The 20,726-nt window shown below is 45.2% G+C and overlaps 1 protein-coding gene across 14 annotated transcripts in view; it reads left to right on the top strand.

The window, feature by feature from the left end:
* AKAP13 (A-kinase anchoring protein 13) overlaps positions 1 to 20,568 on the top strand; it is a 337,762-nt gene extending 317,194 nt beyond the window's left edge. For 13 of the 14 annotated variants that reach the window (XM_039490381.1, XM_039490379.1, XM_039490382.1 and 10 more), the window contains 10 exons: positions 1,441 to 1,622; positions 1,706 to 1,788; positions 4,252 to 4,431; positions 5,361 to 5,525; positions 7,657 to 7,727; positions 8,264 to 8,305; positions 10,434 to 10,484; positions 10,689 to 11,138; positions 13,377 to 13,680; positions 14,749 to 20,568. In XM_039490381.1, coding sequence (XP_039346315.1) covers positions 1,441 to 1,622; positions 1,706 to 1,788; positions 4,252 to 4,431; positions 5,361 to 5,525; positions 7,657 to 7,727; positions 8,264 to 8,305; positions 10,434 to 10,484; positions 10,689 to 11,138; positions 13,377 to 13,680; positions 14,749 to 14,798 — 1,578 coding nt within the window. In that variant the 3' untranslated portion in view covers positions 14,799 to 20,568. The remainder of the gene's footprint in view (positions 1 to 1,440; positions 1,623 to 1,705; positions 1,789 to 4,251; positions 4,432 to 5,360; positions 5,526 to 7,656; positions 7,728 to 8,263; positions 8,306 to 10,433; positions 10,485 to 10,688; positions 11,139 to 13,376; positions 13,681 to 14,748) is intronic. The other variant, XM_039490394.1, reaches the window with a different exon arrangement.
* The last annotated feature ends 158 nt before the right edge of the window (positions 20,569 to 20,726 follow it).

A 20,726-nucleotide genomic window follows, 5' to 3' on the forward strand; every position in this document is an offset into this window, starting at 1 on the left:
ACATAGATGATCCTTGGTATGAATTTAGCAATGAAAGCATGTCACTGCCTGCTACATTCCTTAGGTTTTTATTGGACAGATCACTTTGCATGTAACAGTTTTGTTTCCTTAGCAGACTCCATTATTTTCTATTGAAAACGTGTCTTAATTTCTCCCCCTCCTACTCAGTGATTTCTACAGTGATTTTGAACATTTGGTAATTGGCTCTGAAAATAAGCCTGTCATTGGATACATTTATTCTTCATCAGCCTGTGCAAATCCTGCTCACTTAGGAGGGAAGAACGTGAACTGTGTACAAATGAATCACAGCCGAAAAAAACAGACCTAATAAATCAGTCTAAAAAGCAAAAAGCACAGGAACAAAACCCTACTGCTGCAATAAAGTTCGAGAAGCTCACAAAGCAGCATGCTATAGGAATATGTTTGTCATGGACCAGTTCATGTCAACAAAAACAGGAGCTTTCGGAGAAAGTCCTAGATGAAATAGACAGGCGATGAGACATGCTGACCTGATGGAAAAAAAGGTGCCAGTGCCCCAAAACCAGTGAATAGCTACGGGTCTGGCAGGGATGCATCTTTCATGCATGCTTCAAAGAGGAGACTTTCTCTGTTCCTCTTGTTCTTCCCATTCACTGAGCCACATTTCCAACCCCCCTGCTGCCAGCGCAGGGCATTTCTTAGCTCTTCAGCTGGCTGTGGTGCACACAAGGGTCATGCTGGCAAACCTCTGCTAAAGCATACCCCCTCCACCCAAAAACCCCTGTGATTCTGTAAAGACCGCAAATGAGCCCATTGGACTATGCATGCCACAGTGGGAAGAGAAGCTTTCAATGGTAACAGAGATTACACAGAGATATTACAGTGACCCTAACAGCTCATTGCACATAATCTTCCGTGGAATCCTTGATGCAACAGTCTCATAAAAACTTCCGTAGCGGGAGTCGGCTTTAAGCTACAGAGAACAGGAAGGATTTTGGTGCAATGTGAAGAGAGGATGTGATGCAAGGAGTCTGAGGGAGGGAGAGCAAAGGCAGTGGTAGTGAAACAGGGACCAGCAAGCCATACAGAGAGTGGTGATGTGGGATAAAGAGTCCAGGAATAGAGAGCACAGACAGCAGGATGTGAGATCAGAGCAAGTTCTTGGAGAGTCTGGAAAACCACAAAGGCAATTTTTAATTGTATCCAGGGACAGTTGAGGGCAGTTCTTCCTGTATGGTCAGAGGAAGGTGATACCAGCATTCTGGGCTCAGTGAAATAAATTACTCTCAGAATATACATGTTGGGTGAGGCTAGCACTTCTTTTGGCCTGTAGTTGCTAAAGGTGCTCACAAGTAGGAAGGAGGTGTGAGTGCAGATATTAGGAGCTTTTGAGAAGTTTTTGCCAGCCTAAAGCTCTGGTGCTTTTTGTCTGTCTTCTCACCAATCTTTTCTCATCTGAAGGACCAGAGATCCACTGTAATCTCTCTGAAGAAACTGATTGTACGAGAAGTGGCCCATGAGGAAAAGGGTTTATTCCTAATTACCACCGTAGTGAAAGATCCAGAGATGGTAGAAGTCCATGCCAGCTCCAAGGAGGAACGCAATAGCTGGATACAAATAATTCAGGACACAATTAACACCATGTAAGTTAACACGCTATTTGTGTGGTTTAGATGTTTCTTACATGCTTTGTTGTGGTAGTAATTGAGGTGTATCTCTCATGCAGGGACAAAGACGAAGATGAAGGAATCCCTAGTGAATCTGAACTGGAAAAGAGAGTGTTGGACACCAAAGCCAGAGAATTAAAAGGTAAGGCTGCTGGGGCTCAGAGAATCGTTGGGTGAAGTTTTGCAAACCTAATGTTGAGTTTTGTGAAACTTTTCCATTCCTGATTTTAACCATGGTTTTTCAGGGAAGATAGAAACCTGCACTTTGCAAACAATTAAAATCCTTGTGTGAAAGTCAGTCTGTTGTGGGTTGTAAGGCTGCCAGGGGCCAGTACCGTGGAAAGCTCTGAATCTCCAAAGTTTCAAATTCTGGTCCAAATCTAGAACCCCCAGTTTTCAGTTGGGCTTGAAAGTTGACAGAATGAGTTCTCCCCTCCTCATTGGGACTAAAACAGAACTGCAGCCGAAGTGAAACGACGACGTGTCCTTCCGAACAGGGAGATGACTTTCCATGGGGTGATGGCCTCCACTGGTGCCTTCAGAAAAGGCTCTTATAACTCTGATGCAGCACATGTGAGGCACAGGCAGATAGTTGATATGTCAGGTACTCTGCTTCTCTTTTGCCTCTATTAGTCAATAGTTCTCGTTCTTTTCAGGTGCCAGTGGCTTTCAGCTGTGAAGAAAATGAATTTTGTGGCTTAGGCCAGCATGGTCTAGGAGTGGCAAGATATTTGGGAAAGGATTAGGGTTCAGGTCCCCGTCTCTCAGCCCCTAGATGTACAAGCAGCTGAGAGAGCTGCTGTTGTAATACCCACTGGCCAGGGCTTGGAGCTACAGAGCCCTCCTCACTAGAGGGATTGACCCAACATGCAGGGTGTTTTGGTTGTGGAAGGAGGAGTAAAGAGTGAAGAAATATACCGATTCAGTACTGTTTCCTCTGCTGCATCATTGGTCAGGCAGATAATATGTGGCTTTGCAAGTATCGCTAGCGCAGTTACTTCACTGCACTGTAAAAGCTAAGGTGGGAGCATTGTCACAGGATAGCTGTTTCCTGCTAACAGATAAATACTGTCCCCAGGATGAGATGTGTCGTTTTGAAGCAGGTGCCTTCTGGGACAGAGCTCTGCTGTGCTGACTTTACTTCTGAGACACCAAATGGTCAACATAGCTGCAGAAATTCTGTTTGCTGGCTGTAGTTGCAGCACAGGTGCAGGGGTGTGTATTTAAATGCAAAGTAAAAAAGCCAACAAGCAGGGCAGAGAGCACAAGAGTGCCCAATCCTGGATGAATGCAGGTACCGCGGCATGGCTGGCAAGTTACTCCTGCCTACGAGTAGAAGTGAGGCCAAAGAAACGAGTGCACAGCATAGTGCCCTGGTACCACAAAGAGGAGGACTGTGCCTAGTGCCTACCTATGTTTTCACCCTCAAGTAGCCTCCCCTCAGTTCTGAGATGTAAAAAAGGTCTAAAGCCAAGTGAATACAATCCCCTGGGAAGTGCAGTGATCCTCTAGGACTGTTATCCTGCAATGTTTGCACCATTGTGTGTATGAGTTTATATTGAAAACTGAGCATTGAGCAGCCTGCGTACTAGGAATGCAATACTGCTGAGAACCCCAGCTCTCTGGGGGTTCTGAACTGTTTCATTGTGGGCATTAGCCCAAAACAGTTTAGAATTTGTTATTTTTTTACTGGTGATTGACTCTGGTATTTGCTGCTTAGAGTAACTATGGTCACACTGTGTCTAAACCTAGATGGTGTGAAATGAGGTTATGACCTCCAACGTCTCTCAAATGCATCTGTGAGAGTGACACCTCATCGATCTGCGTTAGTTTCATGTCTCCCAACTTCATTTGGAGAAACAAAGTTTGACTCCATGGGGGACTGCTCCTTGTGAGAGCATATACCTAGGCTTGGAAGGATTAATTTTTTATTGGTAAATGTTAGTAAATGTCAATTTCACTGTATACACGCCGAAAAAATTGTCCATCAATAAAAATCTAAATCTGCAGATAGCTGAAGTAAGAAAAGTGTTGCTTGAGAACTTAGTTTGATTTGAAGATATTTACTTTGTATATTTTCGACATGTGATGTTGACAATTTGTGTTTTAATGGTTATAAAGCGCCAACTTTTTTAATCTCATCATCTACCATCATTAAATAATTCTCTGACACTCCCTATTGTCTGACACCTCCCCTCTGCCGCCCAGTAACTTCCTGCAACAGTGAAAATTTAAATCAATAAAAATGGGAAAAGCCCTAATTTCCTGCAACGGTATACATTTAAATAGATGAAAATTGGGGGGGAAAAGCTTAAAAATAAATATTGATATTATCCATCAAAATTATTAAAAAAAAAAATCAAAAAAAAATCAATGTCTGCCAAGCCTGCTTATAGACTCTATATACACTCCAGTATCCTGGGACCAACATGGCTGTGACAACACTGAAAGGCCTAAATGTAGCCATTCAGATTGTAAGCAGCACACAATTCCTGCTGTTCTTTGATTTACCACATGATGGGGCCCATGTCACAGGGATTATTCGGTTTCCTTAGGGTAGCATTGTTTTTCTGTTTTAAATTTCTGTTCCCCTGTTCACCCACAGAACAGCTTCAGCAGAAAGATCAGCAGATCCTAGCGCTGCTGGAGGAAAAGAAGAAGATTTTCCGGGATATCACTGACTGTAGCATGCAAGAGGATGGCTCGGTCTCCAGAGTGCTGTTCAGGTCCAGTACAGAGGAGGCACAAAAAGGGGAGACCATTATGAAAAGTGCAATAAACGAGGGTAAGCAAACCAAATGGTCCCATTAATTACAGTGTCCAAAACAGCCATGTGGTGTTGAATTCATGAGTGCTCAAATGCCACCTTCAGGAGAATGACCCTTCTCGGATAATGAATAAACAGTAATAATAATATTGAACATAAGTAAAGACAGTCCCATCCTCAGAGAGTAAAGCATGTGAGACGGACAAGGCTCACCAATTCAGGAAAGGAAGGGGATGATGATGATGATCGGTGAGAAGAAAGCAGTAGAGGTACCTGGGAGTCTTCATGCTGCTAATCCAGCACAGGGGGAGCCAGCCGTGCACAGAGTTTGAGCTGTGTCAGGGCAGTGCAAAAATGAACTTTCATCCCGTTGCCCACCACACACTGCTCTGTGTTCTGTGCAACTCAGTTACACCCCCGGATCTGGTCCTTTGTTTGAAACCAGGGCCATGCTATCTTTGGTTACACTCCCCTCCTGCCACATAATGGAATATGACGGCTAGGCTAACCAGATTTCCATACCCCAGCAAGAGTTTATGGGTCTGGTATCCACAAGAGGCACTTGAGTCTTTTGGAAAATCCACAAGTAGATGTAGCCCCACTTTCCCTTGGTAAATTACACAGCAGGCTGAAGTTAGAAATCCTGCCTTTGTGCAAGAATGTACCAAGAACATTTGCCAAGGGGGCAGAGGGTGATGGGAAGCACATGTAAGACTCAGTGTGTTGGAGTTATGGCCTGACGTACCATTATATTTTTGCAGGTGGAGCACCTGCACCTCTCTTATTGCATCATGGTCTTCTATAAATCCATTACATCTTTATACAAACAAGTGTGTGCATTTTACTGACCTGACACCTCTAAGCCAGAATTAAAAACACACTAGTCAGTAAATACTGAGGATGTTTTTTAATGGACCTTTTTTTCCTGTGGCTTTTTATCCTTTCAGTTGAATATTTGCAAAGCTTGATCAGTAGGAGTCTAGGGAGTGCACTTGGGGCTGCTGACCTGCTGCCAAACTCTGAGCAAGAAGGGGGAGTTGGCCCCATCTCCCTTCCAAGAAGAGCAGAAACTTTTGGAGGATTTGACAGTCATCAGATGAATGCATCCAAGTGTAAGTATTTCTGTGCATTGTGCATGCATGCATGTGTGTATTAATAATACCTTATACCTGGTTGGCAGCTACCTGACAAGGAACTCAAAGTACTTATATATCTAAATGAATTTAGCTTCCCAACCCTCCCCGTGAGATTGGTAAATATCCCTGTACCCATTTGACAGATGGGGAAGGTGCAGCATATAATTGTGGAATGACTTTGTCCCAGGTTCCTGAAGGTCTGTGACTGAGCAGGGAATAGATGCCAGCTCTCCTGACTTCTAGTCCTGTGCTTTCCTCTCAAACCATCTTCCCTTCTTTACACACAAAGTACTTGTACGCTTTTGCCTTACTTATGTATTTGTTTCTTTCACTTCCGCTTCAGTGCTTCTATATCTGCAGCCCTCTTCCTTCCTCTCCAGTGGGCTAGCACCTCCCAGCCTGAGAGCAAACTGAGGTCCTAGCTGCGGTCTAACACCACCTTTCCTTCTCCCTCCCTGCGCTCTCAACACACACGTGAACCAAACACAATCGAGCATGTCAACCCCGCGGTGAATTTAGTCTCCCACAGCCGAACGAATGAGTATTTAGTTTGGCAGCACAGTTCACTGCTTCCCAACTCGCTGTTTGTCTACAGCAGGCTCCAGAGATTTCTATAGCCCCCAGAACTCAGCCCTATTGTGCTCTCTCCTACCCTCCCACTCCAACTGTGGTAAGCTGTGCTATGCTAGCATCGCTGTGTCAGCACCAGGCTCCTCCACCCCCTTTTCAGCCTTGCTGTTTCTGCACTACAGGGTAAGCTTAAGCACCAAACAATCTGCTGTGTGCCATATGTAAGAGTTTCTTAGCCATTGGAAGGCCACAACGTTCCCAGCACGTCCTGTCCTACCAATGGAAAATGCATTGGCTCAGTGAACCTTAGGGATTTTGTTTAGATTGCACTTTCTTGCTTTTTAGTGCAGCAATACTTTGGACAGCCTCTGGCTGGACTGCTGAGATTTCACTGCTTAGCCCACCCTTTACCTTGCCTGGGCTTCTGCAGAGATATGCTCACGTGAATCAGATAGTGAGAGATCTTGAAGAGGCTTTGGGAGGAGACTGTAGGGTCTACTGGATAAGGCGCATGTCTGGGTGTCAGGAAACCTGGGTTCTATTCCCAGCTCTGCCACTCACTCCCTGTGTGAGCTTGGGCAAGCCTCATAACCTTATTTCCCTATCTGTAAAATAGTAGTAAATGATCCTTTACCCATCTACATAGAGGAGAGTGGCAGGTTCTAGGACACTCCAAAGGAATGAAAGGATTGCTGGGATAGATAGCATAGGCTGCGGTTTAGGGTTGGTTATTGTTTGTTTGAGTTACTAGTAAAGCCAGACTCCAGGAAGGGGCTACGGTTGGGCTGCATGTGGTGTGCTGTAGACTGTTCAAAGCAGGGTTGGATGCTTATACCATGTTGGTAAAGCACCTTGAAATCAATGGAAGAAAACTACTAGAAGGGTGCCATGGGCACAGGTGGGTCTTTTCACGTGGTATGTCTCAGTTGGAAGCACTCTTGTGAGCTGTCCAGCTGGAAATCAAAGATCCCAGTGGATAAATCGAGTGTCCTGATCAAAATTCCAGGGTTCTAATGTGCAAGGCTGTGGGTGAGCTACTAGCATATACTAGCATAGTATACTTTGCACACGTATACTGCACTACTAGTGTCTGAGTCCTCCAAGTCCAGTTTGCATGGGAAGCATTGAAACATAGCTTGATGTAGTAAGATCTGACTTGATAGTTGTCACTCACACTACATGTTTTAAAACAACTTGTCTTGGAGACCAGACCAAATGTGCTAGTGAAATGGAAACAGTTTATGGAATTGAGAGATTTCTAACAGATGACCCTGAAGTCAGCTTGCTAAATTTTCAGCATGTTATTTGAAACCAAAGCTGGTCTCTAGCCTATGTCCTTCTCCACTCTCTGTCATCAATGGTTGATATTTATTGGTACAAATAGGAAGCAAACATACATATGTGAAGAGCATGGCTCAGTGGCATGCATCCACTTTTCAAGTCCTTTTTTCCCATTTTGCAATTGCTAATGACTGAGGATTTTATCTGGGGTTTGAAAAAATCAATGACCTGTGCCAACCTGATGTGTTTCTTTTAGGTGGAGAGAAAGATGAAGGTGATGATGCTCAGGATCTCCGGAGAACAGAATCAGACAGCATTTTGAAGAAGGTACTATTGTTGTGTGTGTGTGTCAAACGTCATCCATGGGCCTTTGACACTTTTAACACTTTAATTGTAACTTCTTTTTAAATCAAAAAGCATATATTTCCGGACATACTAGATCAAGTTAAAACTCACCCCACTGGGGGAAAAAAATGGGGCACATGCTCAAAACCAATTTTACGCTAACTAAAATTTCCTCTTTAAAACAATTTTACTGGGTAATAGACTCTTCCGTGGCACTGGTTATCTGCCATCTGTCTGCAAATCAAGTAAAACATGTCTAATTATGCATCGTTGTTGAAATACCAAGGCCAAACATAACCTCACACCCATTCTCGCTGTGGATGAATTTATCAAATCACTACAAAATGATTGCTAATTAACATTTGATTTTATGATTTTTCACTTACTACAAACTACATGAGTTCTGCCCTTCCAAAAAGGAAAACAGGAGTGTGTGTCTATGATTAATCCTACTTAGAAAGATTCTTCCTGTGATTTCTCATTTGCCTTTTTATTAAATCTATGTGTTCTTTTTACAGGGGGGAAATGCTAATTTGATCGTGTTGAAAAGAAACAACGAGGTGAGAACAATCTCCCTGGCTTAACTGTGTGGGTTTTTTTCCCCTTCAGTTTAGGTACCAAGTGTTTCAGTAGGTGAGACTAAAGTGTAACAAGACACTGTGTTATGTGTGCATTTAGGCTCAGACTAAGGATTTGCTGACTGGCATCTAATTGCCAGCCGTAGGATACACGTTGATTATAGACATCAAGGTTTAATTACAATTAGAAAGCACGTGACTCTATTTACCATGCATCTGCGGATAGAATGAGTATAATTGTATGATGCAGGTGCAGTGAGTTGGGGCAATTAGGTTTCTATTCTCCCTTTGATACGCTTCGGTAACTCCCAATTAACTCTAATGGCAGCTAAGTATCACAGTGAGCAAAGGTTCCCTTAATAACATTTATTACACAAGTATTGGAAATACTGCAGTTTTTGTCAATTGAATTTTTGTATTAAACGAGTCATTACAGTATGTTCAGCAGGATTGAAAGAAGCACTTAGCCAGTGTTTTGAGATACGGGAAGTCACCCAGAGCATCACATTCTGTTGGCACCATACCAGTATATGATACTGGAGCACTTGCCTTTAAGGACTGTATTTTCAAAGGGCCTCCAATAATAATCATGCAGCATTTGTGTGCCCGTTATTTTGCAGAGTCTCCCTGCACCATAAATGCAGGGGTTTGCATTTGTGCACAGACATGACAGGCACACATTCTGGGCCATTTTATGATTTTTACCCCAACAGTTGTTTCTCTGCAAATTTGAAAATATGGTCAGCTCATTCCAGTTCCTTTCCCTCCCAGTGTCATTCCCCTAGCATCATTAGCTCTTCAACCTGTTGATACAGCAGGAAATAGTTTAAACCAGGGATCGGCAACCTTTGGCCCGCGGCCCAGCAGGGAAACCCCTGACAAGACAAGATGGTTTGTTTACCTGCGGCGTCCGCAGGTTTGGGCAATCACAGCTCCCACTGGCTGCGGTTCGCCATCCCAGGCCAATGCGGGCTGCGGGAAGAGTCGCCAGCACATCCCTCGGGCCACACCGCTTCCCGCAGCCCCCATTGGCCTGGGACGGCAAACCGTGACCAGTGGGAGCTGCGATCGGCCGAACCTGCGGATGCTGCAGGTAAAGAAACCGGCCCAGCCCGCCAGCGGATTTCCCTGATGGGCCGCCTGCCAAAGGTTGCCGATCCCTGGTTTAAAGAAACAACCTGCAAATTCCTGTGAGGTATCAACAATCCCATCGTTCTGTGCATGATTCACGCAGCTTGTTGTGAGAGTATGTGCACGCCAGATGCCACGGTCAGGTTCTTTCAATGACTGGTCGCTGCACTGATCGCTGAGGAAGGCCAGGGTGAGATTATCTTCGATGTCTCTGAGATGCCCGAGAGAAATGGATGGCTAAATAGATACCTGTGACCAGTACGTGTGTTTGGGATAAGTAAGTACAGGGAAGAGAGCATGGGAGGAGTCAGGGGAAGTGGAAGGATGTCTGTGGTTTTAAATAAAATGGCATGGCTTTGGAAGCCTCATTGCTAAGGCTAGGATTTAACCAGGGGTATTTTTTGTAAAACTCATGGACAAGTCATCGGCAAGAAACAAAAAATCACCGCCCGTGACCTGTCCATGACTTATACCAGAAATATCCCTGATTAAGTCTTTGGAAAAGACCAGCTGCCGGGAGGTTGGAGAGAGTCCTGTGGGGCCCGCTGCCAGGTGGGGAGAACCCCAGGGGCCAGCAGCTGCTCCGGATGCCCCGGGAGCGCCGCTCAGGTGGTCCCCTGGGCAGCCGCATCTGCCGCTGCTTGGGCGGTCCCTGGGGCCAGAGCAGTGGCTGGCCCTGGGGCCACTCCAGCAGCAGCTGGCTGCAGAGTTGCTCCAGCAGCCGCTGGTGTGGCTGTCCCCAGGGCTGCCTGAGCCACTGGGCACGGGGCCAGCTGCTTGGGTGGCCCTGGGGTCAGCCATACTGGCCACTGCAGAAGTCACAGGAAGTGATGGAGTCAGTGACTTCCACGACCTCCATGACAAACACAGAGCCCTACTCGTTGGTAGAGTTGTAATGTAAAAGACAAGGGCTTTGCCTGTGGTCAGACAGTAAGGTGAAGTATAACAGCAACACTCCTGTGCTTTTGTTTCCTTGCAGCATGTTCTCCAAAGCATTACGTACCTCCACAACCTGCTCAGCTCTTTGCAGGTAGGTTAGTCGTAAACATAGTACACAAGTGGCGTCCCAAGTTTGGGAAACATTGCTCTAGGTTAACAATGATTAATTAACCCTCCTCCACCCCACCCCCTGTACTACAATTACAAGGTGCCTCATTATCTTAGAGTTACTGCACGTCTGTGTATTCGGTGAGGAGAGGCACAACACTGACTTTGTCCTTGCCTCTCCCCTCAGGGAATAGTGTTGCAGCAGGATACTTACATTGAGGATCAGAAGCTGGTTCTCAGTGAGAGAGCGCTGACACGGAGCTCCTCCCGGCCAAACTCCTTGATCGAGCAGGAGAAACAGCGGAGCCTGGAGAAGCAGCGCCAGGAGCTGGCCAACTTGCAGAAGCAGCAGGCCCAGCACCAGGAGGAGAAGCGGAGGAGAGAGAAGGAGTGGGAGGCCCGGGAGAAGGAGCTGACAGAGCGGGAGGTGCGGTTGGCCCAGCGAGAGGAACAGGCACAGAAGGGGCACCAGGATCTGGAAAGGGAGAGGGAAGAGCTGAAGCTGAGGAAAGAAGCCTACCAGCTGGATCTGGAGCGGCTGCGAGCAGCACAGAAACAACTGGACAGGGAGAAGGAGCAGCTCAAGAGAGATGTGGAGCGATTACCCCCAGTGCAGATGGAGCCTGACCTCAGACAGGTAATCACTCTGCTCCCAGTTGAGTTCTCAGGCAGGGCATGTGGCTGGGGTGACAAGATGTCTCCTAAAAGAGATGAACTAGTTGAGTCACAATTGATGGGCTTAGTACTGGAATTACCAGGGGAGGTTCTGTGGGGCGTGTGATGCAGGAGGTCAGACTAGATGTGAAACCTAGAAGCTGTGACGCTGATATGTGGGGCCTGATTTCTACCAGTGGCATCTCTTTTTGCACCTGATGTTTGGGGCTATGTTTTGCCTGTTATGTCTCAGAAGGTTGCAGGGTGAGACATCTGGCAAAAGACGTTCCTCAGAGCGTTGTGGAATCAAGATTCCTAGCAGGTCCTGCTGGGTATGTGAAATTATAGTGTCTCTTTTGTCTTTCTAGTGGGGCTCATCTGTGAATGAATCTGTGTTTGGCCAGCTTGTTTTGAGACGTTCCTCACTGGTCTGATAGCAAATGGCAGGGAAGAGCATATACAGGGATGCTGAGGGGGAAATCACTGGGGCATTTCACTTTGGCGTTTTCACACCGTTTTTGTTCACCTGTGAGGAACGTACAGACAAGCACAGATTGGTTCCATATGCAGTCAGTCCATTAGTCTGGGACAAACTGTTGGGCTGACCACACCCCTCAGCATTCACAGAAGCAGCTTGGTGGTGACAAGTTTGGTGCTGATCAGCTCCCCCAATATAAGCCTTGTGACTACATTGCTAGGCCTTAGTATTTATATATGTGAACTAGCACCCAAAAGTGTGGTTTCCCTATACCCCCCCCCTCCCCGGTGGTCAATTATTTATGCAATGTTACCAATTTAGTCATTTTCCAACACCCTCTTCCCCCCCCCTCCCCCCCCCCCCCCCCGAAATTCTAACACTCCCTCTAATTTCAATTCCTGGGGGAAACATGGTGCCTAACAAACAGCTAGCTGGCTGTCTCCCTGCTCTCAAGACTCACAGTCTAGCATATAGACACATCAGAGCAAGCGAGGGTGGGAACAGAGCAGATAGAGCTGTGCAGGGTTGCGGCTCCATGCAGGGACCGCGCACACTTGTTAGTGAGCTGGGGTTTATTTTCTGTTTGAAGTTGTAGTTAGTTCTGCTGCAAAGAAGGGAACTAAATCGTCCGAAGGGGTCTGGAGGAGGGAAAGATTGCCTAGTTCATATTATGTGCAGAAATCTGATTTCAGGCCTGGAGAAGATCTTTAATTAAGACACAGAATTAATTCCATAACAAAATGTAATTTGTTTTGGGCTGAAGCAGAAGTGGTGTCATGTGCTCAGGGAGTGGAAACAGCACCATGTGACTTAATAGACCAATCATTTATCTCCAACAGTAAATTCTGAATAGCAGGTAATTGGAGGAATACTTGCTACCCCCAGTTTCCTGAGCAGCCCAGGGGCTGACATTTCTTCATGCAATTTTGAATACTGAACAAGGCCCTATGAATTGTGATCTATTTGAGAGCAGATAAACATGCCACGTTCTGCACAGAAGTTGTATGCATTGTTACGTAGATCTAACTTACTTGCAGGAAGCTCAGATAATCTGGCCAGGGGTGCTATAGGAACACCTGAGAGAAAACACTGCTGAAGACCAGTAAGATGCCAGGGTCATCAAAAGAAAGCAACTTCTTGGAGGCACGCATCATCCACAACATGTCAAAGCTATTAATAGGGACTTTTGATGGAGCATGTAGGGATAGGAATTCATGTCTTAACTCCCCACCCCCCCTTTAACATACATTGGGTTCAGTTATGTTGCTGGAGGACACATTAGAAAAGCAGTACAATATTTTGCCTTGTCTTTTATACTTAGGAAGATTCCATTTGTTGTCATGCATCAGTACATCCTACAACATTCTCTTCCCTAGGAATCTCCCATGGCTTCTACCACCATCTGCATCTGGGAGGGGGAAGGAGCCTGGGTTTCCTAGATTTTTAAAGAGGACTTGTCCATAGGTGGTTGTGCCACCATCTGTATCTGAAAAGGAATGGAAGGGTTCATCTTTAAAATCTTTGTCTCTTCCCCCTTGGACAGAGAGGGCTGCCGCTGGGTGTTGGGCTTTTGTTAGGAGAAAATGTCCGTTTGACTGGGAGATGACTTTTGGGTGGTGATTATAGGTGGCATGCAGGGCAACAGGCCGGCCCTGGCAGCGGTCCTGGTAATATTGCCCTCCCCATGATTTTTGAGCCGTGCCTGCTTCTGCCAGTAAAACACTTCTGTTCTCCTCTTCGCAGGTTTCAAACCCCCATGATAAAATGGTGAGGATCCCCTCCCAGCCCACCACTGAGGACTCCAAGCAGCACGGTTCTTCCCTTCCCAAACAGGGGCACTTTGATGCAGGACTGTCTGTGTCACCCAAAAGGAACAGTCTCTCAAGGACACACAAAGAAAAAGGCACTTTCCACTTGCTTAGCGCAACGAACCAGACGAACAAGGCAGCCGAGGTGCAGCAGTCCACCCGGCTCTTCGGTTTATCCAAGCCAAAGGACAAGAAGGACAAGAAGAAAAAGGGCAAAGGACACCGCTCTCAACCTGCTGGTGAGTGTCAGATGCGGCCCGAGGAGATCTTTAGGGGTTAGCGAGCTTGCCGCTCTCTGTGGCTGTTTAATCTCAGGGAGCCATGGAGCCCAAAGGGATGGGTTATAACTAAGAGAGGGGTGGAGAAAAACAGAGGTTGTGAGCAGGTTTTCCAGCAGAAGGTGATTCTGCGCGTTTGGGAGGGAGAGATGTTGTCCCATGCGTGCAGAGAACAGACATGATGACGTTCTTTGATTTTTATTATTTTTCTTCCCCCCCTGCTCTCTTCTATATGGCATTGTTGCTGCTCTCCAGGGCTTCAATACGGGAGCACCTTTTCTGCAGCCATGGGAGTGATGCTGACGCCCAGCCTGATGGGTTGCATCCTGTCAGCAGATGGCCTGGGGGCGCTCAATGCTCCCTTCTCCCTCCTTTCTCCCAACCTAACCCAAATGGCTTCATAGCTTGGGCTCTCCTTATATTTTTCTTCTACTTTTGTGCAATATCCATGTTTATGCAGGGGAGGTGCTGATAAACACTGCCTGGAGCCAGGGCCGGGTCTTAGGAAAACTTTTGAAACCTGTGCCTATGTCCATGAAATCTTCTCTTGCAATGCCCCCTGCCGTTCGAGTCCCTTCCCCCCTTTTCTGTCAGGGCACCTCATTCCTGACCTGTAGCACCCCTTGCTAGTCCAGTTGCCTCTCCTCCCCCTCTGAGCTTATGCAAATCACTCCTGACCTGCCAGTGTAAAGTGATACAGTCATTTCCACACGTGGATTGATATTAGCCAGAGACTAGCTTGTGAGCCTCAAACCTAGCATACTTGTGACCCAGGGCAAATTGGAACCCAGCACCTCAGGGATGAGAGGCTGCTAGTAGATTACAGGAATTTTGCTGCACGCCAGGCACACAATCATGGGACTGGTGGGTCTAGCAACTAAAAGGTGTATTTTAAATATCAGCCACCCAGAAAGGTTGTCATGTACTTGGGAATGGGACAGTGGGTGGTAGGCAGTGTTTGTTTTAACATAGACCCTTTCCTTGCCTGTTCCTTCTGGTGGTGATTCATGGCTCACTTTCCTTTCCCAGATGCTCATTCATCAGAAGCACCACCAGATGGCGAGGAGATCTTCTGCTGAATGTCTGCTCCTAATTCTGCAGGGATGAGCCTCCCTCTCCACTGTACTGTGTTAGGCGCTGTACATGCATCTGATGGGGCCAAAGCATGAGCAGCTCTCCCTCTACACATCAATCATTCTCAGCCTTTGTACAGCGGAAACCTCCCCTCCCACATTTTGCAGCGCGCTCCTGGCTCCTGCACCCCACCAGCTCTCTATGTGTTAAAATAAAACATTTGTAAAGGTTGCACATGGTGGGAAAGGGGCTCTGTCCTGCAGTTTGTTTATGAATTCTGGCTGCAGAGGCTGACCACACTGCAAACAGCACCCACTTCGGGTGCAAATCTTGGTTGAAAGTAGGAATAGATGTTTCCAGTCTCTTCTTACTGCTAAAGGATGAAAGACTATGGCCCAAGGGGTCTGTGCCTCCAAATTCTCCTTTTCTGGGGAATACAACCAAAACCAAGCATTTAGCAAAAGTCCAGGACGCTGAAAATGGTGCGTACACACTGGCATATATATATATATATGTATGTGTCTATGTATCCACTGGGATATACTTACAGTCTGTACAGACAAGCTGGGTTAGCTTAGCTCGGCCCAAGGATACCTGATGACTTTCAGGGCGCATGTAGATATTAAATATCTTAGCCTTAATGCTCAGAGTGTATATTGGCCGTCATGCCCCTTCCAAGCACATTGTATGTTACATGCGACATTTCAGAAAGGTACCAAACACTAGGCAGCAGCAACAGTGTAAAAAAAATACAATCGAAAGTTACTCCCAAAGGATTTCTTTGGGGCAGAGGAATTAAAATGTAATCCGTTTCCAGCACCAAACAGAATGTCTTTGGATGTGTTAAGAACACAATCCAAAAAGGATGCTGTACTTGTGAAGTAATCCCAGGAAGCCAGAACAGACCGTGTTCAAGTGACAACTGCTTTTTAACGTGTGTGAGTTACAGTCTATTCCCTCTTCCTGAGCAAGGCTTTCTTTGTCAGATTGTTTCTCAAGCAAGATGTCATTTGGGATCAACACTGTTTTGTTACAAATTCACTGTCCCATCATAAAACCCCATGAGAACCTTCCATTCGGGAATCACTTTTTTTAACCTACTGCCTGTGATTTTCTTCCCCTGGCGTCTCTTAGTGATGCCATCTGTATGATCACTGGGCTTCTGTTTCTCCAGGTTCCGTCTGCTCGTATAGCTCATTTCTAACCCAAAGCAACTTCCAGAGCGCTCAGACGAGATGGCAGAGGTTGTAACCTGAGAGGGGAATAACTTGTGTGAGCAGATGAACCGGAAGGAACAGAAAGCCCAGTATTTATGCATGTACAGTACTGTGTGCTTACATACACTTACTGGGGAGACAATGTGTCCTAATGGGCTGAACGTTGTATTACAGGTCAGGAGCTCCAGAGTCCTGCTCCCAGTACCACCACTGACTCACTATGTGCAAGTCTCCTAGCAGCTCTTTGCCTCAGTTTCTCCATCTGCAAAATAGGGATCATAATCATTCCCTGTGAGAATTAGCAGATGTGCCCCCAATGCATTCATGATGCAAGGTGTTATACAAATGCTAAGTATGGTGGTAATGTGTGAAGACCAAGGGAGATACATGCACAAAGTTGAATTGTTTGTAAATTCATTGTTATCTCCACACACCTCAGGAGATTTGCCTAAGCAGATTTGTAAATGTCATGAGACTCTAGCCGCTTGGATCCCTTGAGCAGTTTGAAGCTGTTGTGGTCATTTCTTTCCCCACAGATTCTCCTTTTTAAAAAAAAATTTGCACTATGTTTTGATTCTTATTTGCTTTATATCTCCTCACAAGCTAGTTACATGCAGTAGATTTCAGAATTCAGTGCTAGCCTTTTTAATAATTAGCAACCGCAACAAGGGTGCCTAGATTGGTCTGTCTCGGTCAGTGGACTCCTGAATAGCCTGCTTGCTTTTGAAGCTCTCTGAACAATTCGTACTCAAAAAACAAAACAAAAAAAAAAGAAGTAAGATGTTTTCTGAGGTTATATTTTTGTTTTGTTTTTTTTTAAATATTATTTGGTGCTTGTTCTTAATTGCAAGCTGGGCTTGCAAAAATATTTATCTTTCTGTTTATTTGAAAGAGGTCCGGTTTAGAAAAAAGTTTATTTTGTTTTATTTTTTTATTTTTCTTTTGTTTTTTTAAAGATGAGCTCAGTCAACCCAATGGTTTTATTTTGTCATTGCACAGTACAAAACCAAGGTGTGTTCAGTGCTGCATAGCAGCCCGTGTCCTGCCTGAAGAGTGGTTAGGTACAAGTGATTCTGGCTGGAGAGTTACTTTCAAGGCAAAGTATCTCCAGGCCAGATAAAAATTTGGGAAGAGAGGCAGTGGTTTTTGTCTGGAACCTTGCTGGCCCTCCGATTTCTTGTTTAAACAGGTTTGTGTTATATATTCCCATACCTCTTTGAGGCAAGGTAAGAACCCAAATATTGTGCTTGGTGGAAGGGCCTGATTCGCTGCCGCTGGAAATCAGCGGGTGTCTTTCCATTGGCTTCAGCGGGCATTGGTTCATGCCCTAAGGCTGGAGTGGGATTTTTAGAAATAGGAAAAAGCAACAGCCATAGCTAATTTAAAGAACCTCTGCCGTAATATTCACCTGCTTGTGAAAGTGAATGTGCTAAAAGGAAATTTGGGAACCCAGTCCCGTGTATGGCATGGTTACCAATTTGTACACAGAACTTGGCTGGCTGGTATTTTTGAAGGATCCCGTTTAGTTTGTAGAAGCGTTTGCCTGTGTGAGTGCATTCGTCTGCCCCAGTGATACATCTCCTCTCCCTAGAGCCAGCACTTCTTGAACTTACAAAACAGCACACCTAAATAGAGGCGCCTCCCCCAGGGGCCGTGGGGCTGAATTGTTTCTCTCTCTAGTCCTATTGTAAATAGAATGGCATTCAGTGCACTGTATAAGCTCAGTCTGGATTTCACCAAGCGGCTGGCTGCCCATGTTGTTAAAGTTATTTGTGTTTGTATTGTCGTGAACAGAAATCCTTTGTCATTGGAGGATACAAATTGCTGCGTGATTTGATCATATTCGATTAAAGTCTGTAGTCCCGCCCTCCTCTTTCCTCCATCTTGTCATTTTTAGGGAACTGAAGGTTGGTTTTTTTTATCCGTTTTGCTCAAGTTTTCCTTGAAAAGTTGGAACTGGTCCATGGAGATGGATTCCCACTCTGATCCCTGCAGATTATCCAGCATTACCCAGATGTAGTGTTAAGTGGGTCAGTTTTAGCAGCACCGATGTTTTGGGTTTTTTTTCCTTTCCTGGCCTTCATTAATGAATTATGTTGTTCCACTTCCATGCTTGGCATCTAACTCTTGTTTGTTGAGTGCACTTTATTTCTTAGCGCGAGCCTGACATCCCACTGGGCTTCTAAGGCCTGGGTCCTCTCAAAAGTCACCTGCTATGTGTTGCGCTGTTGCTGCACAGGACAGCAAAGTTCACAAGTGGCTGCATGAATTCCTTACTGGTGCAGGGAAAAGAGTCATTTGCAAGAAGCTGCAGTTTGAGCTCCCTTTGCTAGTTTGTCATTAATGGGAGCATCAGATCTCCCTTAGGCTTGTGGCAAGGCTTGGCATGGTAGCTGTTACTCCACAGCAGGAGGAGCTTCAGAGAATAGCATAGTGAAGGATGCAATTTCAGCATAAAATATATCAGGTGGTCAGTATTAAGGAACTTCTGGCCACACCAGCAATCTGTGATCAGACTGCAGCTGTAGCATACGGTCCCTAGAATCAAAGGGATTGCCTGGGATTTGATGTCAACATCCTTTAAATGAAGTGATCATCTCAATATAATTTTCTGTGGTGTTCGATGCCATAAAGCGCTTTAAATGGAATCTGTCTTGTCACTTCCTTTGCTGATTTTTGGTTATATTGAGACAATCAGGCGAATTCCTTCCCCTCCCCATCCCTAATACAGTCTGGGAAGGAGGTTAGAAGTTACAAAATATTGAAGTGTGAAGTCTGCATAATTTAGGCTTTGAAGAGAAGTAGGAGCCGTGGTGGGGAAGAAGCTTTCCATGTCACTTTTTTTTAGCCCAAAGTTCAGAATGTATGAATTTTCCCACTGTCCCCTTCTAAATGTAGTGAGCTGAGAGCCCTCTCTTTCCTTGTGGGATCCATCTGTTACTCAGCCTTTCGGTTAATCCCTTCGGAAACCTAGCCCAGCTCCCCAGCTTGGAAGACATGACGCTGGAGGAAAATCAAGAGCAGCAATGCTGCCAGAGGGTTGAGGCAGGGGCAGGAGGGATTGGCTTCCCCCCGGGTAAAGCAGAGACATGGCATTGGCATCGGTATCACCTCCCCGGCAAGGTTGGAGAATGCTGGGTAAAGGGCAACACTTCCATTGGGGTCTTACTAGCGAAAGAGGAGATGGAAAGAAAGAAACCCAAGAGTAAGGAGTGCAGCCAATGAGTGAAGTGCAATGAGGCTATTTCCATTTGCTAAGCTCTTTACTATACAGTACCTCCGTGAACCTCATAGGCTATGTCTCTGGGATGGGAGCACTTGCTTTCAGTTGAGATAGCTGGAGCTTTTCACTACCGATAGCTCTTGAAGTCTGACCACAGGTCTAAATTTAGATTGGTCTGATTTATATTTTCTTTGACGGGTATTTGTAGAGTCGGGTAATCTTCACACCTTCTTTAGGTTCCTAAAGCTGAAGCTTTCACTGATCCAGTCCACTATGCCAGAGAGCCTCGAAGACATCAGGCTAGAGAGAGCGTAGTGGGTGCCAAATCTCATGGGAGTTGTCTGGGATAGCTGGGCAAGGGAAGACTGGTCAGAGGTGGCAACAAAGGATTTGATTGCCCCTTTAAACTTACCATAACATTCCTTGTTAACCAGAACTCTGGAAACTATTCTGCCTGCTGGCCAGGTTTGTAAACTTAAAATAATTTAAATTAACCTATGAAATAAATCATCCCCAAGTCCTCGTAATTCTTATTTCAGTTGTCAGAAGGGGCAGCGATCCATGATGAGTTCTCTCTCCAATGATCTAGCTACGTTTTAAAGATAGGCAAGCTGAACTGGTGTCGTCTTGGGCCTCTCATGCTCTTGAGGAATCGGAAGACCACTATCAATATACCTTTTAGGGCCTCATTCCCTTTTCCCTGCGCATGCACTTCACTGACGTTGAAGTTCTGCTCTAAAATATTCTGCTTCCGTTGCCTGGAGGGAAAAAAGGATGTAGTTCGCTGCTTTGCGTACAGCAGTAAGCTTTGGATGTATTTTTAAAAGTCTATAAATATTGATCACATTCACTCTCTTACGTATTTTAACTCTATTCTTTATTGATAATAAACACTGACTCCGAACATCTATGTCCAGTTCAGTTTGCCTATGGTTAAAGTTTAGCCTCGTGTTTATTTTGTACTAACATGGAATGCACTAGAGCAATCCACAGACTGTTGAGGATGTGCATTACAGTAACACTCTGTACCTCTGCATCCAGTTCTTGGGGTTTTTTTATGCTTTGCATTCTTTCATGTTGAATCTGTAAAATAAATAAAAATAAAAAAGTTAAAATGTTGCAAAAATAAAATTTAAAAAAAGAGGGTAAAACAATAATTGCTGTATGTTAATTTGTAATTATGTAAAAAGTGAGCAGGTTATTGACTGTAAAATTCTTTGTTTTTTCTGTAATTTGCCAGAAACCATCAGGTTTTGTAACATTTAGCTTTTATTTATCTTCCTTTCTAGTTAGCAGCAGCAACCTCTTGTAAAGACATTTTTTTTTCCTCTAAATAAATTTGATTTTAAGTCTGAGCAGGCACTGTGTCCGATTTACTGCCATCCCTGTAGTTTTCCTTTTATTGACGGGATTTATTGCGATGAAGGAGAATGAATGGGGAGGAAAGAGAATTGACCTTACCAGTAATAGATATTCCCAGCTTTAACTTAAGA

This window comes from Mauremys reevesii, linkage group 10, assembly GCF_016161935.1.
Source record: "Mauremys reevesii isolate NIE-2019 linkage group 10, ASM1616193v1, whole genome shotgun sequence".
Lineage (NCBI taxonomy): Eukaryota > Metazoa > Chordata > Testudines > Geoemydidae > Mauremys > Mauremys reevesii.